This window comes from Felis catus, chromosome A2, assembly GCF_018350175.1.
Source record: "Felis catus isolate Fca126 chromosome A2, F.catus_Fca126_mat1.0, whole genome shotgun sequence".
In the NCBI taxonomy this organism is placed as follows: Eukaryota; Metazoa; Chordata; class Mammalia; order Carnivora; family Felidae; genus Felis; species Felis catus.
This window is the reverse complement of record NC_058369.1, coordinates 6,525,431-6,544,754: the sequence shown is the minus strand read 5'-3', so window position 1 is coordinate 6,544,754 and position 19,324 is coordinate 6,525,431. Positions and strand designations below refer to the sequence as shown.

The window sequence follows — 19,324 nt, the reverse complement described above, 5'->3', positions numbered from 1 at the left end:
TTGACTTATTTTGCTTCGCATAACACATTCCAGCTCTATCCACATCATTACAAACAGTTGATGGCTGAATAATACTCCACTACAAACACACACACACACACACATGCACACACACACACACACACCACCTTCTGTATCCATTCTTCAGTTGATGGACATTTTGACTCTCTCCATAGTTTGGCTATAGTTGATAATGCTACTATAAACACTGGGGTACATATACCCCATTCAAATCTGTATTTTTTTGTATCCTTTGGGTAAATACCTAATAGTGAAATTGCTGGATTGTAGGGTAGTGCTAGTTTTAGTTTTTTTGAGGAACCTCCACACTGTTTTCCAGAGTGACTGCACCAGCTTGCATCTCACCAGCAGTGCAAGAGGGTTCCCCTTTCTCTGCATTCTCGCCAACACCTGTTGTTTCTCATGTTGTCAATTTTAGCCATTCTGACAGCTGTGAGGTGGCATCTCATCACGGTTTTGATTTGTTTTTCCCTGATGATGAGTGATGTTGAGCATCTTTTATGTGTCTGTTAGCATCTGGATGTCTTTGGAAAAGTGTCTATTCGTGTCTTCTGCCCATTTCTTAACTGGGTTGTTTGGTTTTGGGTGTTGAGTTTGATAAGTTCTTTATAGATTTTGTATACTAATCCTTTATCAGATATGTTGTTTGCAAATATCTTCTCCCATTCCACACGCTGCCTTTAGAACAGATCAGTGAAACTAAGAGCTGGTTCTTTGAAAGAATAAACAAAATTGATAAACCCTTAGCTAGACTCATCAAAAAGAAAAGAGAAAGGAAGCAAATAGATAAAACCATGAGTGAAAGAGGAGAGATCACAACCAATACCATAGAAATATAAACAATTCGTAAGAGAATATTATGAAAAAGGAGATGCCAACATACACATATGTGCAACCTGGAAGACATGGACAAATTCCTAGAAACTCACAAACTACCAAAACTGAAACAGGAAGATGTAGAAAATTTGAAGAGACCCATAACTAGCAAAGAAATTGAATCAGTAATACAAAATCTCCCAACAAACAAGAGTCCTGGGCCAGATGGCTTCCCATGGGAATTCTATCAGACATTTAAAAAAAAGAGTTAATACCGGGGAGGAGCCAAGATGGCGGAACAGCATGGAAGTTGGTTTTTTGGTGAGTTTTTTTTTTTGCATCTCACATCCATGAAATCAGCCAGACCAACACTAAACCATTCTGCACATCTAGAAAACTGACTCGAGGATTAACACAACAATCTGCACGACCTGAACCACAGAACTCACCAGGTACATGGCACAGAGAGGTGAACTGGGGGAGAAAGAAGCCGCAGAGGGCAGGGAACTGCTTTTGCTTGCGGAGAAGGGACGGAGATGGGGGGAGAATACGGGAAAAGCACCCCCACCCCCAAAGCAGCTGGAGAGAAAGTGGAAAAGTGGAAACAGCCACAGGGGCCGAACTAAAAAGGGAGAAAGGAGAGGGTTTAAATGCCGATACGAATCTACAAACGGGGAGCGGAGTCTGAAACTCTCCAGTTCCATACCTGGGGTGCTCTGGTGGGAAGGGTGAATCCCCAGGAGCAGAGTGGAGTCCGGGGGGCTTCGGGCCACACGGGGACTGGCGGTTCCCCTGCTGGGAGGACAGCCGGTAGAGGCTGTGCGGCCCCCACACAGGCAAAGGTGCCAGCAGACCGGAGAACAACCACATTCGCTGGTGCTGGAACAAGGGCGTTAAGGGGAAACCTGGTGCCAGACGCGTGTCGCGATTTTCCATAATCCCTGAAACGCAGCTGCTACAGATCATGGGAGCTTTTTCCGGGGCGGGGTGGCGCCCAGCCGCAGTCTCTGGGCATCGGAGGCAGCACAGTCCCGCCAACGGTCCTGGGTGCGGCCGGCACCGCCATTGCTCGGTGAGACCCTCCCCCAGAAGGTGTGAGCGGGACAAAACCGCAGCCCCTCAGAAGTGAGGGGTCCGGAAACAAAGCCGCATCTGAGATAAAACTCAGCAGGGAGGTGCCACCTGCAGCCTGATGGCTTGCTCACGGACAGGGTAAGAGCGGGGAGTGGATGGAAGCGGAAGACAAAGGACAGGTGTGCAATTGCTGCTCGGGAAGACACAGAATTCCAATACTAGAGCCTGGGTAGATGCCATTTTCACCCCTCCCGCGCATGCGCATACACACCTACGAGTGCCACAATTCGCCCCAGTAAACTAAGCAGCGCCACCTAGTGGAGAACAGAGCCGTTACATTAAGCCCCGCCCAACTGAGTCAACCTCACTCTTCAGGAACCACAAGTCTCTCCACCTGCTTAGTTTACAGGCTATAAAGTACTTCATAGTTTGACTTTCAGGAGACAATGATGCAATTTCAATCATATTTTAGTCTTGGTCCATCTATTCAATTTTCTTTTTTTCTTTTCATTTCTTTTTCTTGAATACAGAAAGAGAAAAAATTTATTTTTATTTTCAATTTTTATTAAAATATTTTCTTTATTTTTTCTACCATATTTTTTACTTTTTTGTAAATTTTCAAATTCTATTTTACTTCCATCATTTCATTTTATTGTATTTTATCGTATTCATTTTCTCAAATTTTCAAACATTTTCCTTTTTTATTTTCTCCCCTTTTTTCTCTAATCTATCAAGCACCTTTCAACAACCAGACCAAAATACACCTAGGATCTAGCATCATTTATTTGATTTGTGTGTGTGTGTGTTTTGTTTTTAATTTTTAATTTTAATTTGTTTTTACCTTAATTCTTTTTCTTCCTTCAAAATGGCAAAAGGAAGGAATTCACCCCAAAAGAAAGAACAGGAAGAAATGACAGGGAATTAATCAACACAGATACAAGCAAGATGTCTGAACCAGAATTTAGAATCACGATAATAAGAATACTAGCTGGGGGTGAAAAAAGATTAGAATCCCTCTCTGTGGAGATAAAAGAAGTAAAAGCTAGTCAGGATGAAATAAAAAAATTCTATAACTGAGCTGCAATCTCCAATGGATGCCACAGCGGCAAAGATAAGATGAGGCAGAACAACAAATCAGTGATATAGAAGACAATCTTATGGAGAATAATGAAGCAGAAAAAAAGAGGGAGACTAAGGCAAAAGAGCATGATTTAAGATTCAGAGAAATCAGTGACTCATTAAAAAGGAACAACATCAGAATCATAGGGGTCCCAGAAGAAGAAGAGAGAGAAATATGGATAGAAGGGTTATGTAAGCAAATCATAGCAGAAAACCTTCCTAACCTGGGGAAAGACACAGACCTCAAAATCCAGGAAGCACAGAGGGCTCCCATAAGATTCAACAAAAACCGACCATCAGCAAGGCATATCATTGTCAAATTCACAAAATACTCAGGCAAGGAAAGAATCGTGAAAGCAGCAAGGGGGGGAAAATGTCCTTAACCTACAAGGGAAGACAAATCAGGTTTGTAGCAGCCCTGTCCACAGAAACTTGGCAGGCCAGAAAGGAGTGGCAGGATATATTCAATGTGCTGAATTGGAAAAATATGGAGCCAAGAATTCTTTATCCAGCAAGGCTGTCATTCGAAATAGTCGGAGAGATTAAAAGTTTCCCAGACAAACAAAAATTAAAGGAATTCATGACCACTACACGAGCCCTGCAAGAAATTTTAAGGGGGACTCTCTGATGGGAGAAAAGACAAAAAAAGAAAAAGAGTTAATACCTTTACTCTCAAACTGTTCCAAAAAAAAAAAAAGAAAGAAATGGAAGGAAAGCTTCCAAACTCATTCTACGAAGCCAGCATTACCTCGATTCCAAAACTAGACAAAGGCCTCACTCAAAAGGAGAATTACAGACCAATATCCCTGATGAACCTGGATGCAGAAATTCTCCACAAGATACTAGCAAATCAAATTCAAGTACATTAAAAGAATTATTCACCATCATCAAGTAGGAGTTATTCCTGGGCTGGAGGACTGGTTCAATATTCACAAATCAATCAACATGGTAGATCTTGGTTTTTAAATACTATTCTCAAAAATGGGGTGGGGGAAGGGTGGTAACCAGGGCTCCCTGGGAAAGTGGTTAATTCTAGGGCTAGGGCAGAGAAAATACAAGATGGTCATGGAATGTCCTGTGGTGCCATAAAGTAGGGAAATGCTCAAAAAGTGCTGCGTGCATGTTGAAAGAACACAGGTGCTAACCTTAATGCTCTTTTAATGGAAAAGAAAGAGTCCCAGAAAAGTCCACAAAATCTGCCTAAAAATTTCCCTCAGGTCTTTGAATAACACCTAACCTGCACCTAGGCAGAAGTCACTAGGAGGATTAGCAGAGAATAGCTACTGAAAGGTGAGGGTTTGCACAAAGAGTTTCAGAAGACACACATTCTGAGAATTGAAGGTTGGTTTTTGGATTTATCCATAGTGGAGTGACCTTGGGAAAAACCTGTTTTCAACCAATACCCTTGAAATTCCACACCATGATATGTATCATGCACTAAGAGGAAGAGTTACACCTTAGGAGTAAGTGAAAAATTGAAATAGACCTGCCCTTATAAAATTTAAAACCTACCCTTCATGGGATCAAGGTGATTAGCCCTATAACTGTCTGCCATTACAAAACTTAATAGTCAGAAGAATAATCAAGAACATCTACAAAGTGTCATTAACAATATCCAGCAAACAATAAAAAATTACTAGACATGCAAAGAAATAGGAGAAGTTACAAATTGTGAAAATATAAATCAATAGAGGCTGATCCAGAAACAATCCAGGTACTGGAGTCAGCAGACAAGGACTGTTATTTCAAAATAACTATGAAAAATACATTTTTAAAAAATGAAGGAAACATGGCCAAATTGTAGAAAATTGAAAGCAAAGTGCAAAGCTTCAAAGCAACCAAAGAAAAGGGCCACATTACTTTCAAGAGAGCAATAATAAGTCTAATAATGACTTTTTAAAGGAAACTACAGAAACAGAAAGACAGTAAATGACATCTAAACGGTTATGTTGAGGGGCACTTGGGTGGCTCGGTTGGTTAAGTGTCTGACTCTTGATTTCAGCTCAGGTCATGATCCCAGGGTCATGAGATTGATCTCTGCGTTGGGCTCCATGCTGGGCAAGGAACCTGCTTGGGATTCTCTCTGTCCCTCTCTCTGCCCCTCTCCCACTTGTCTCTCTCAAAATAATAATAAAAAATAAACTTTAAAATAATAAAAATAAACTTCAATCATAAAAACAAATAGGTCTTAAAAAACTTCTCGGCCTAAAATTGTATAACTTGACAAAACGTTCCTCAAAAGTGGAGATGAAATGAAATGTTTTCCAACAGGGTTTTTTAAAGAGCTGAAAGGACTAATCACCAACAGAACTATACTGTTGACATAGTATAGACACACTAAAGTGAGTTCTTCAAGCTGAAGGGAAATTTTTCCATATGGAGACACGTAACTCCAGGAATGCATGAAGACCAATAGGAAACATACATGTGAGTAAATATAAATGACTATTGATGTATTTTTTAAAATCAATACAGTTTTGTAACTTTCTTAGAAATTTAAATTTTTTTCTAAATAAAAAGGTTTTAAAAAATGTTGAGCTGAGCCCCCCAAAACTAGAGATGAGGGAAGGCACAGCAAGTGATCCTTTAGTCTGTCCTCCAAGACTAGAGCTTATGGGACCCCCAGCAAGTGATGCTCACAGTCTGTGTCCAACAGTCAAGCTGACAGAAGTCCTAAGCAAGAGACTCCCAGCCTCCTCCAACACTAGAGACAGCAGAACCTCAAAGAGTAATCCCCAACCCACCCCTAAACACAAAAGATGAGGTCTGAACAAGCAACACCCCAAATTAGAGATGATGGAAACTCCAACAAGCACCCCAGTCCCTTCCAATTCTAGAAATGACAGCAGGCCCAGAAGGGACTCCTTCAGCTTCCCTGCAACAGTAGAGAATGGGGAGCCCAATCCCAATGACCCACTCAGTCTATACCAACAAGACGGAGAAGGGGAGTCCCAGAAAGTGACTTGTGATAAGTGAAGCTATATCCAATGACCCCAAAACTAGAGACAATAGGATCTCCATCCGGTGACCCCTTCCCAGATCTCCATACGAGAAACAACAGGAATCAGTTCTCTGGTGTTGGGTTAACCCCTCAAGTTAACCCAACATCAGAGACCGGGGGAGCTTAGCAAATGACCTCCCATATCCCTCCAATATTAATGATGATAGAAACTCCAAATAGCAACCCTCAATGCCCTATACACTAGAGAAGAAAGGACACCCAGCAAATGCCACACCATTCTCATTCAGCACAGACTCCAGCCTACATCCCTTGTCTTCCCAAAATTAGATCTGAGTATCCCCAGCAGTGACACCCCAATATCCTCCCAAGACAAGCAATAACTAGAATCTCAACAGGTAACCCACCGGGTTCTCCAACATAAGTGACAAAAAGAATACTGTCTCTTTCCCTTGTCCTAAAATAAGAATTGACAGAAACATCGGCAAGCAACACCCTCAATGAAACAAGCAGCCACAAATTAAAAATTAATAAATGTATCTTCATTTTAAAAAGGCTGCATGGCAAAGACAAAAGAGAGAGGAAAATGTTGGAAACATACCATGATGGCTGATTTATTAATATTAAAGAATTCCTACCAAATAATAAGAAAAATATAAATATCCATTAGAGAGATGGGCACACGACTCGCAGAAAATACAAATGGTTCTCATAAAAAAGAAAAATACAACGTAAAATACCAAAATTCCTTTTTTCATTCATCAGAGTGAGAACTTTTTTTTTAATTTTTTTTTTTTACATTTATCTATTTTTTTGAGAGACATAGAGCACAAGGTGGGGAGGGGCAGAGAGAAAAGGAGACAGAATCCGAAGCAGGTTCCAGGCACCGAGTTGTCAGCACAGAGCCTGACGCCGGGCTCGAACTCACAAATCGCGAGCTGATGACCTGAGCCGAGGTCTGACGCTCAACCGACTGAGCCACCCAGGCGCCACCCCCCCCCCCCCCCCCCACCGAGTGAGAACTTTTTTTAAGTTTAATACCATCATGTGATGGTCAGGGTGTGGGAAAGTGGCACTCCCATAACACACTAACAGGGAGGTGATTAATTAGTTGGTCATCTCCATGTGGACCTCTCCCCTGGCTGCCTGGGTACCCTCATGGCATGGCTCACGCTCTGTCACCAAGCTCCGCAGAGGGAAGTCGGTGTGAGGCTGAAGCAAGAAAGTAGCTGTCTGCGAGCCAGGAGGAGAGCTCTCCCCAGGATCTGAATCAGCCAGCATCTGGGTCGGGGACTCCCAGCCTCCAGAACTGTAAGAAATAAACCTCTATTGTTTAAACCACCCAGTCTGTGGCATTGTTTATAGTTTATCTATTTTTTGAGAGAGAGAGAGAGAGAGCATGAGGGGTAGAGATAGAGGGAGAGAAATAGAGACTCCCAAGAGCAGGCTCCACACTGTCAGCAAAGAGCCGGATGTGGGGCTCGAACTCATGAACCGTGACCTGAGCCGAAATGGAGAGTCAGACACTTCACCTACTGAGTCACCCAGCACCCCTGCGGCATTTTGTTATGATGGCCTGAACAGACTAATACACTCCCTATCCACTTGTCCTCTATTTTGCTTCTAGCACAGATCATTTCTAACACACCATATAGTTTTATTTTCTCAGAGTTGGAAATGTAATTAAGAGATTAGAAACAGAACAACACAATAAGCAAGTAGAATGAAGGCAATAATAAAGAGCATAAAGCAACAAAATTTAAAACAAAGATGCCACATAGAGGATTAACAATGAGGAAAGTTGACTCTGAAAAACAGATAATGAAATTGACAAACTGCTGGGGCGCCTGGGTGGCTCAGGCCATTGAGCATCTGACTCTTGGTTTCAGCTCAGGTCACCATCTCATGGTTCATGAGTTCGAGCCCCACGTGGGGCTCCAAACTGACAGTGCGGAGCCTGCTTGGGATTCTCTGCGTCCCTCCCTTTTTGCTCCTCCTCCCCTACCCCTGCGCACATGCACGCACCTTCTCTCTCTCTCCCTCCCTCTCAAAAATAAATGAATAAACATTAAAAAAAGAAAGAAAAAAATGGACAAACCTTTAACATGACTGATTAGGGAAGAAAAAGTGCCCCCTCAAAAAAAGAAGAAAGAAGGGAGGGAGAAATGGAAAATGAGACAGGACTGCAAGGATTAAAAAGATGATGAAAGATTATTTTGAACCCCAGTCCCAAATTTGGAAAACTTACCCAAAAAGGACAAATTCCTAGAAAAATATAATTTGCCAAATGAGACTCATTTACAAATGAGACTAGATGGCACCAGAATGTTGGTGTTGGAGACTTCCAAGTTTATCCAGGGCTTTGTTTCTGAATATTTAAGGGATATGTGCTGGGACGGCCCAAGGCAGGGGCATCCTGGGTTTGCACGTGTAGCATCCTGCACCTGTGGGTCACTCTTTGGGGGGCTGGGGACAGTAGAAGGCACACGCCATCCCTGTGTTCCCTGCAATGTTATTCACAATAGCCAAGATGCTGAAACAATCCAGGTGTCCGTTGATGGGTGAATGGATAAAGAAAATGTGGTATAGATATAAATGGAATATTACTCAGCCATAAAAAGAGTAAAATCTTTCCATTTGCAACAACATAGGTGGACCTTGAAGGCATTATGTTAAGTGAGGTAAGTCAGACAGATAAAGGTAAATCATAGGGCGCCTGGGGCTCAGTCAGTTGAGTGCCTGACTTTACCCAGGTCATGATCTCACAGTTTGTGGGTTTGAGCCCCCCATTGGGCTCACTGCTCTCAGTGCAGAGCCCATGTCAGATCCTCCTCTCTCTCTGCCCCTCCCCTGCTTGCACTCTCTCTTTCTCTCTCTCAAAAATAAATAAACCATTTAAAAATAAAAATATTTTTTTAAAGACAAATATATGATTTTACTTATATGTGGAATCTAAAGCAAAAACAAAAGCAAAACTCAGTTCATAGGTACAGAAAACATATCGATGGTTGTCCGAGGCAGGGGGTGAACGGGGTCAAAAGGTACAAACTTCCAGTTATAAATAAGTCATGGGGACGTAACACACAGCAAGGTGACTGTAGTTAATAATACTGCATCATGCATTTGAAAGTTGCTAAGCCCGTAAATCTGAAACGTTCTCATGACAAGAGAAGAAATGTAGCTGTGTATAGTGATGGATGTTAATTAACTACACTCCTCTCGGAGACAATTTTTGAATACATACAAATGTCAAAATAGGTTGTGTACCTGAAACTAACATAATGTTATATGTTATATGTACCTCGGTTTTATTTATTTATTTTTTTTCAACGTTTATTTATTTTTGGGACAGAGACAGAGCATGAACGGGGGAGGGGCAGAGAGAGAGGGAGACACAGAATCGGAAACAGGCTCCAGGCTCTGAGCCATCAGCCCAGAGCCTGATGCGGGGCTCGAACTCACGGACCGCGAGATCGTGACCTGGCTGAAGTCGGACGCTTAACCGACTGCGCCACCCAGGCGCCCCTGTACCTCGGTTTTAAAAAGAAAAGAAAAACTAGGAGATACATAGATAGAAATAAATACAGATATAGATGACATAGATATAGACACAGACATAGATCCACAAAATGCCTTCCACCAGGAGCACGAGCATCGTGATGATGTCAATGCCAGTGACGCGTGTTAGCTAACACTTAAAGACACTCTCTATGCTACACAGGACTCTTCACCTGCTCAATACCTCAGATCGGGTCACTATGCTATTTTATCAGTTTTCTTTTGCTGGGCAATAAATTTAACGCCTTAAAAGCACATTCATTTATTATCTCACACTTTCTGTGCGCCGGGAGTCTGGACGTCATTTAGCTGGGTCTCGGAGTCTCTCAGGACTGCAGTCAAGGCGTCTTCCGGCCCACGTTCTCACCTGGAGAAGGATATGCCTCTCTGTTCATCCAGGTTGTCGGCAAAGTCAATTTCCTGTGGTTGTAGGACTCACGACACCAGCTTTATCCTGGCCTTGGCTGGAGGCCACCCTCAGACCCTAGGGGCAGCCACAGTTCCCTTCACGTGGCCCCTTTTGTAGCTCACAATAGAATGGTTTGCTCTTGGAGGCCTCCAGTAAAATCTCTCATGCCAACCTGCTACTATAAATTCTATAAAATTCCGTAAACACAGTCGTGGCATTCCATCATCTTCTCCATGGTCAACAAGTTAGAAACAAGTCACGTATGCTGCCCATCCTCAGGGCGAGGGGATCCTACAAAGTGGTGGACACCATGAAATGGGAATTATTGGGGGGGGTCACCCTAAAGTGTGTCCACCAGTTTTCTCTGACACAACAGGACAGAAAGGAAGATCAGTGATGCTCCTTCAACTCCCTGAAACTCAGGTGCCACATCTGTGAAACACAAGGTTGTCCTGAGCATTCTGCCATGTAAGGTCCGAGAAACAACCCCACGCACCACGGCATTCCCTGGGGGTGAGGGTGGGGGGTGAAAATACGTATTTACAATAATGAAAAAAAACAAGTAAAGCTACTAATCTGTATTAAGCTTATGCTGGGCTCAGTGCTTACTACCTTTTCGGTCTTACCCAATTTAATCTCAGAATGACTCCGCAGTAGAGGTTCTGTGATTATCTTTTTCTAAAAATGAGGAAACTGAGGCTTAGGGAGGCCTGACGAGTTGTCCCAGATGGCCTGGCTAACAACTGGAAAATTCACAAATCCCTAATTTTGAAGCCTTGTTGTGAACCTGTTAGCATCTCCGTACTACCCTTAACCCTGGGAGCTTTGCCTTCTTCCTCTGTGGGTTGCTGTTCCGTATTTTTCAGGGCAGCCATGGAGGGACTGTGCTCAGAAACCTCACAAGGACAACTCTTTTATTCCTCCTTAATGCTGGAAAGCCAGATGAACCTGTAGGTCCACCAACCAGACCACAGGGGAACAAAGAACCATTGCTGTGTGAGCTTTGGGAGTTCACTGTCCCTCTCTGATTCATTTTCTAAAGCTGCCAATGAGTCTCCCTGAGGCCCTAACATCTCTGGTTGTGGCGGATGGGGGTTCCTTGAGAAAAAGACTCTGAAATCTTTTAGCCTGTTACCATCACACAGATGAGTGAAACCATCTCGAATCATTCAGCCCAGGCAAGCCATCGGCTGACCCAAGGCGTGGATTTCAACACGCGCTGCTGGCCTGGCTCGTGGAATGGTGAGAAAGAATAGCGGTTTGTTGTTTTAAGCCACTTTGTATGGGAGAGCTTGTCACACAGCAACAGAGATAAAGGTTCACATGGGGGAGTTTTATCCGGGATAACTTGGGATCAGTATCTGTAAGGGAGGGGAGTGGGTCTGCGCAAAGGGAAAAATTATACTGCAATGCAGCTGCCACTGACACCTTACCCCATCCAACGGGGAGCACTCTAACCGTGGTGGCGTCTCAGAGCTGTCCCACATTGTACCACTTCGCTAGGGCTGCTGTACCGAAGTACCACGGACCAGGGGGCTGCACAGAAATGCATCCTCCCACAGTTCTGGGGGGCTGGAAGTACAAGACCAAGATGTCAGCCAGGCTGGTTCCTCCTGAGGTTGTGAGGGAGAATCTGTCCCTTGCTTGTCTCCTAGGTTCCGATGGTTCACTGGCAATCTCTGGTGTTCCCTGGCTTGTAGATGTGTCGTCCCAGTTTCTGCCTTTATCGTCACATGGCGTTCTCCCTGTGAATCTGTGTCCAGGGAGACCTTTCATAAGGACACCAGTCATATGGGATTGGGGCCCCGCCCTACTAGTTACAGATGTAACTAGTTACATCTACAGTGACCCTATGTCCAAATAAAGTCACATTCTGAGGTACTGGCAGTTAGGATTTGAACATCTCTTTTTTGGATGGGGCGTGGGGGACACAATCAAACCTATAACATGCGTCTAGGCACAGGGGCCAGGCCTTGGTGTCCCCACATACAACAGTCGTTAGATGTGGCTACCCTGAGTGAGGGAGCCTAACTGTGGGCAAAGCAGGTCCCCAAAGCCTAGGAAAGTGCTGGCAGAGGGGCTCAGTTGTGAGCCCCCAGAAGACAATGCCCCCGTCAACTACAATGGACCCACTACAGCGACCACAGCAGTGTATTCATCACAGCATGCACTACATCTACCCCCGTGGATCTAATGTAGTTCTGGTCACAACAAGGGCTTCTAGAGGCGATTGGGGTGTAAGACTCTGGGTGAGTCACCTTGAGGGCACAATCTCAAGCTGCACGGTCAGCTTCGGGGTTGAAACCGTGCCCCAGGAGATGGGTCAGGAGCACCTAAGGAGGTTGGAGACCAACAGCTAGAAAACGTGGACCTCATCACACATCATCTAGACCACCTGCGAACCATGCCAGCCTTGTTAGAGTATCACCTCCCTTTTCTGTGGAGTACTTTGGAGATACCAGAGCTTTCATGTGCTTCCTTCCTCTCACTATGCTGGTGGCCACTGGCTCAATCTTTGGTCATATGACACACACTTGGGGCAGGAATCAGGGTTTCCTGGCCCCGAACCCTGAGCATTTCAACCAGTCACATCCCCAGTCCAACCCAGAGCCCATCTGGAGCTCCTTCTCTGGTTGCAAGATTGTGGCCTAGAAAGCCCACCCAAAGATGTGCTTTTCCTCAGCTTTGCTAGGTTCTCACCGAAGCCCGGAAGTCTTGCATGGGTGGACAGATGGATGGACAGATGGATAGATAGATGGCTGAATGGACAAACAGGCGGATGGATAAACAGATGGGTGTACAAACGGGTGGTTGAATGGATAGAAGGAAGGAAGGAAGGAAGGAAGGAAGGAAGGAAGGAAGGAAGGAAGGAAGGAAAGGCAGAAAGATGACTTCATGGACAGATGGATGGATGGATGGATGGAGTCAGGCTGTGACCAGAGGACCCACTTGGCCAACACACAGAACTGTGAGAAGTGTTTGCTGTTTCAAGCTACAAAGTTTTTAGGAAATTTGTTACAAGCAGCAACTAACGTGAAGTCATGTGACTCACTCAAAGTCACATACGGAGCTGAAGGCAGGGAGTCTGTCTCCTTACCCACTACGCTCCGTGTATAGCTCATGCAAGGCTGTTCAAAATCCTCTTTCAATCTGTGGTCCCCCACTGACCACCCATCCTGGGGGCACTTCCATCCTGTCAGATGACATTAAAAGTGGTCAATATATACATGGTGAAATAGAGCAAGACCCCGGAGGTCCCCTGGTATCCCTGGAGTGAACCCCTTAGTGCTTGCATCATGGGAAAGTCTGAGGATCTTTAGGATAGCAGTTACCAACCGTTTGGAAATAGTTCAATATTTAAACCACCAGTTCAATCATACAGGTATGTACCAGCAGATCAGCCCTGATTGTAACAATATTTAACCTCCCGCTTCATTGTTCTGAAGAAACAATGAAGGTTTGTTCCCTCTAAAAACAGATACCCGTGATTTCCAGAGTTCCCTTAACACAGCCCACCCCACAGCCACGAGCCCACACAGTTCACACGTCCTTGCTCGAACACCACACAAAAACAAGAATATTCTCCGATAATTTATTCAGAATTTTCATATAAACAGGTAATTATCCCATATTTTACATGCAGAGCAATTTCAATATTCAAAGAAAAAGGCATATTCTGTACATGGCGCTACTTGGCTCTTGTAGGAAAACATTGAAAAAATAATAATTGAGCTTTTGGTGGGTTTTGTGTTTCTGAGTTGTTTTCCCCATAAGCTGAGGCACATTTGATCCTGTGCAGCTGACAGCGGATGGAAAGTGTCTGCGGCTGACACGCAGGGCCAGGACCCCCCGAGGCACAAAAAGCAGAAAGACTAAACAAGCCATTCCTGAATGTGTACATAGACGCACACTTGTCTTGGATGTTGTTCCTTCCTTCTCAAAGGGGACAAAGAGCCTCAGATTCGTGATCTGGTTTTTAACAAGGACTTTTAGGGTCCACACCCGAATAAGACTTTGGCTGGAGGTTGGTTTTCGACCCTGACTGGTATGAGGTGACAGTGAGCTCACAAAGTCAACGTTTCCCTCTGCTTCTGGGGGACCCCTCAGGAAACATTCACCTTCAGTTGTAGCCCCTGAAAGTCCATGACATTCTTTCAGGTATTTGAAAGAACAAATCAGCATTTGTTCTTTCCATTTCAACCTCACCTCTGGTATAAATCAATAGTCTAAACAACCTTCTGGAAGGTTTTCTGAAGGGACACCATTCTATGTGCACCATTTATACACAATCAGCATTTCCCTGTTCCCCCCATCGAACAAAACCGTAATTTCTGAAGAGCCCGAGGTGTCAAGGACTCACCAAGTGGCATCCAGAAGACATTTAACCCCAAATTTCCACCCACCATGAAGTTGAAAAATGATTGTCCCTGGACCTACAGCACTTCCACGAGCTACTCAGATGGCTGGCGTGGGCCATGCTCTGATAGCATTCCTGCCCACTGCCCACTGTTACGACAGCTACGAATTAACACCTCCCAACCCAACCAGCACATTTTATGGCAGATTGTCTGCTCTGGTGGGAGAAAGTGGAAGATTTGTCCATCAATTGGCAGCAGTCTCCAATGATCACAGGATTGTATGTGCAGACCCTTGCGTCAACTCCCATATTTTCTCTGTTGTGCTCAATATGTCTCCATGAGAACCAGCAGCATTCCTCCCTACTAGCTTGACATTACAGGAAAGCACCAAGGACAGCTCCCAGAATACAAACGTTTCCAGACGTGTGCTTGACATCACTGGTCCCGGGAGAAAGTAATGTGCTTGCTATTCTCCTCCCGGAAGAAGAAACTACTCTGTCGATTATGCCACATTAATGAAAAGGATTTTAATAATAATGAGACATCTTTAAAAACAAACAACAGAAAGTACCCATCTAAGCTGGCTTTGTTGCTCTTTTTAGAGCCCATCACTACAACACTGCCAGGTCAATCATGACTTTCTAGGACCAAAGTTGTTGTTAGACACAACACTGTGTGATGAAAAAGGTTTATGACCCAATGGCTGCTTTCTCACTGCAGTGGCAGAGACAAACTAAAAGAAATAGGCGATATCCCATTTGTGTAGGTGAGCCCAGCATTCTCACACAGGGGTCCAAGTTTCTGTGGCTAAAAAATATACTCAGCATGCTGGTAGATTTGGGATTGGAATTTCTCTACAGTCCCCTTTTCCACTTGGAGGATAGAGACGCTGTATTGGGTATTTGTGTGTGAGATGCCCACAGTGCAATTTGTTCCACTCCCCCAAAGCATCTGAGCTTAAAAGGAGTAGGAAGAAGCCATGGAGAGTCCCGGGCACCTCGGTGCTCGCTGCAGGGGGATGCAGTAGGGCAGTGGGGATGCTAGCTTTGCACCAAAACCTATCTTCGCCCCAGCAGGAGACGGAGTATTCTCTCCTCACCAAAGGAAGCTAGCTCAGGCCTGGGCACCCCACACATCAGATACGTCATGATGACCTGAAATTTCAGTTCACGTTTGGAAGCATGGTGCCAATGGATGCAGGATCAAAAAAAGTGGGGGTGGGGAAGATTGAACTCAGAGAAGACTATTATCAGCCAGAAAAAGGATCTATGCTCACACGAAAGCCACACTTTATCCCAACTCCCTCCCTCAAAATTCTTACTGGTCCCTGGCATTTGGAATCAGCTGACACAGATTTTCCCTGATTCAGATTGGATCCAGGCAGAATTCTGAAGTCTCAAAGATGTCCATTATTGAACCACATCTTAATGATACACTGAGGTAGACTGTGCTGGAAAAAAAAAAAATCATTACCCCACATTCACCTGTTTATTTCTCATTGATAAAAATTTACATGCACTCCATTTTTTACGAAAGTGATTTTTACAGTGATTTTTATATATTAAAATAAATAATTTCCCCCTAATATAAGAAAACCTTTCTGAATTAGAAAAATGTGAAAATTGTTGCTAGTGTCATATACGGCCACTACAAATTTACTATGAAAAGAACAAAATACCTAGATCTATGTATTTTTAATTTACGTACAGACCCTCTTATATGTACAAAATAAATTTGGCGAAAATAATTTCTGTTCTCTTGTTCCTTGTACCCAATCATTGAGGCTCCCCAGAAATACTTCATGTGCTGTGATTTCTCAAATCATATAAATAAGATAGTAATAGGCAATTGGGATTTGTGTCTACCTGTGTTCTTAACCAAGAATTGAGAAGGTTCAGAGGTCGCCATTGTCTCTATCCTGTTCTTAAGCCCACAACTTTTAAGAGAAGAGGAGAAGGAAGCAATCGAAAACTCATGAGCAAATGCTCTCAGGGATGACCCGTGGGTGACGATTTTGATGAACCAAAGTAATGAGTTCACCATGTTCTTTATTTGAGCAGCTGTGATTCTTTCCCCAAAGGGAAGAAACTGAATTCACGCCCACTCGGAAGTTCTTGGTGGCGCGACGATCCTTGGTGGTTTCTCCTCCAGACTCTACTCTCTTGGGGACTGCGACATCATAAGCACCTGAGAGTTCTGCTCAGGCCCCACACCTGGCCCAGCTGAGGTCACTGGGTGCAGAGCAGCTTCTGGGAGGTCAACTCTGAGGACAGCTGGATGCCCTGAGGGTGGAGGCGACCGACAGGTGCATCTCGCTTCATATTGCTTAGTGTTCTCAAAGTCCATCTGGGCTGTTGCACTTTGGGATTTGATTTTGTTGTTTGCACAGTAATCATAGGATGTGCACACCCAGTTGAGGAAGCGTGCGAGGTACACACAAGGAACCAAAAGATCCAAGAGCCACAAGTGTGTCTGAAGGCAGGACTCAGCTCCAGGCGCCTACCAGCTTACCCAAGCAGAAACCAAGCCATCCACCAAACCCAATCACCCACACCCATGGCCTCATGATGTCCAAAAGGGTTAGCAGCTAATGTGGCTTTATTCCCAGAAAAATGGATGCCTTTAAGACCAAACAAATCAGCCACTGGTGCCTCGCTCCCCCTCTGCACACAGGCAGATCAACCAAGCAACCCACAAGCCCTCCCCTCCCCCCCCCCCCCCCCCCCCCCGGGAAACAGTTAATAACTTATGAGGCTGATGCTGGAGATTTTTTCAAAAATTAAATATGTTACAAATATATTCTCAAAACTCTTAATCATCTTAGTTCTTTTTTTTTTTTTTCTTTTTCTTTTTTTATGTCCTAGCTTTGTTTGGTCTTGAAAAGATCCACTATCACTCCAAACTACTCCCTTGGCTCCCGGAAAACATTTTTTACCAAAGTTAAGGGAGAAAAGACTCCTGAGACTAGGCTTGGGGCAGAAAAATCTGTGGAGGGCACAGTCTCCCAGTAAATAAGAAGGAAGGAGATGGGAGGGATCAGGAGCTCGAGAAGAGCAGACCCCCCAAAGCGTCAACGCGGCATGAATACTCTGTGCGCGTGCGCACACACACACACATACGCACACCAGCCATATCTAGCCTGGACACACACACACACGCACGCACGCCCGTGGACACACGTGAACCGCACACCGGGACTGCAGATTCTTATCAAAAGTATAAAAGCAGTAGCTATTGGTCAATTTGAGGAACTGATTTTGTGAAGAAGAAGAAGAAAAAAAAAAATCCTTCAGCCTGGATGAGAAGACTCTTCCCGAAGCCCACTCCGTAAAGTCTGAGATTCTACTGGAACAGGGTGGGTTTTTTTTTTTTCTTTCTTTCTTTCAAACTTTTGTTCCACAAACAAGTTTTATGCTTTATACTGTAGCTCAGACACCAGAAAAAAAAAAAAAGAAGAAGAAGAAGAAGATTTTTAAAAACAAGTCCTTGCTTTCAATCTACTTGAAAAAATAGTAACATTCTGGCTTAAAACCGCAGTTGCCTGTAGGGACAGCAGCCGAGGAAACCCCTTCTCCTCTAGGGTCACAGTTAAATTCTCTGACAGCTCGTCAACTTGGCAATCAAACAAATGTGTTTTAAGTCATCAATGAACAGCAATGGATAGCAATGATCTCTGAGCTCCGTGGGACACTGTGGCAGATTCATAGGAGAATCCTGAGTTTTCTGGAGGCCTTCAAACCAGAGGAAAGTGAACCAGAGGGGACTGGAGAACCCCTCCCCCAAAACAGGCGCCGTTAGGAAGGATTCGACCTCGGCAGGGTCAGAATCCGTCCGTTTTTCTTGCCCCCGTTCATGTGGGTGTAGGGGATGTGGTCCTCGTAGTTCCGCTTGAGGCCCAGCGAGGATACTCCATCCCGGCCCCCGGCCTCTTCCCTCTGTGAGTGTGAGGCCCGATCCAGGGGGACACTCTCCATGTCCTCAAACTCCATTTCCAACTCCTCACTCTCAGGCGCCTTGTTCTCCTCGCTGTGGAAGAAGGAAACTTCTGGAAAGCTGGGGTGCAGGTCGTCCTTGAGCAGGTCAACGATCTCCAGGAAGGTGGGCCGCATCTTGGGATTGAACTGCCAGCACATGTGCATCAGGTCGGTGCTGCAGGACAGAGGGACGCGTCAGGAAGGAGTCCGGGGGATCCAGCCATGCAATCCCCACTCCCACCCTTGTCCCAGCGGGCCGCCCCCACAGATGACAAGTACCAGAACCAGACGGTGGCCACTAGCGCAGGCAACAGTCAAGACAGAAACAGCATTTCTACCGATGCCAAAAAATAAATGGTTTTGGAAAGACAGCCAAAGGGGCTGCCTCATTCCCAGGGCAGATCAAGAAGGGCCCCTTCTGACACAGCCACACGTTGAACAAGGTTTATAAATTTTATACATTCCTGGTTTTTGTAAACTTTAATTTCTACTGGGGCTGCTTGAAAGGCTTCCCTGTGCCAGTAGGCAATCTTTCTAGGGCCAGAGATCCCTCAGGATCTAGATGCTTGAGGCCTGATGGGGCATCAGGAGGACCAGCCGTAAGCAGCCATCCCGCAGGCCCAGCACTCACGCGCTCCAGGGCGGTAGCAGGGGGGGTTACAACCTGACTCAGCCAAGAGCACACAGGGCAGGTGCCGAGGGCCTGGGATTTCCATTTTACCTCTTCCTCGCCCCGCTGTAATTTCTAAGGCAGGGGTTGGCAAATTTCCACCCGCGGACTAAATGTGGCCCCCTGAAGTGTTTTTGTAAATAAAGTTTTATTGGCACACAGCCACACCTGTTCATTTACGCACTGTTGATGGCTGCCTTCAGTCTATACGCAGAGTTGAGTAGCTGCAACAGAGGGCCACACAGCCCACAAAGCTGAAAATATTTACAATATGGCCCTTTGTAGAGAGTCTGTGGACCTCTACCCTAGGGCCTACTCGATTTCCCTGGTCCTGGAACTACAGCCAGCTGCTTACTGGCATGACTT

General features: G+C 44.9%; 1 protein-coding gene across 5 annotated transcripts in view; it reads right to left on the bottom strand.

Annotated features, from left to right (window-relative positions):
* Window positions 1-13,534: 13,534 nt before the first annotated feature.
* INSR (insulin receptor) overlaps window positions 13,535-19,324 on the bottom strand; it is a 143,601-nt gene continuing 137,811 nt past the window's right edge. For all 5 annotated transcript variants that reach the window (XM_023244792.2, XM_023244793.2, XM_045053097.1 and 2 more), the window contains one exon: window positions 13,535-18,463. In XM_023244792.2, coding sequence (XP_023100560.2) covers window positions 18,109-18,463 — 355 coding nt within the window. In that variant the 3' untranslated portion in view covers window positions 13,535-18,108. The remainder of the gene's footprint in view (window positions 18,464-19,324) is intronic.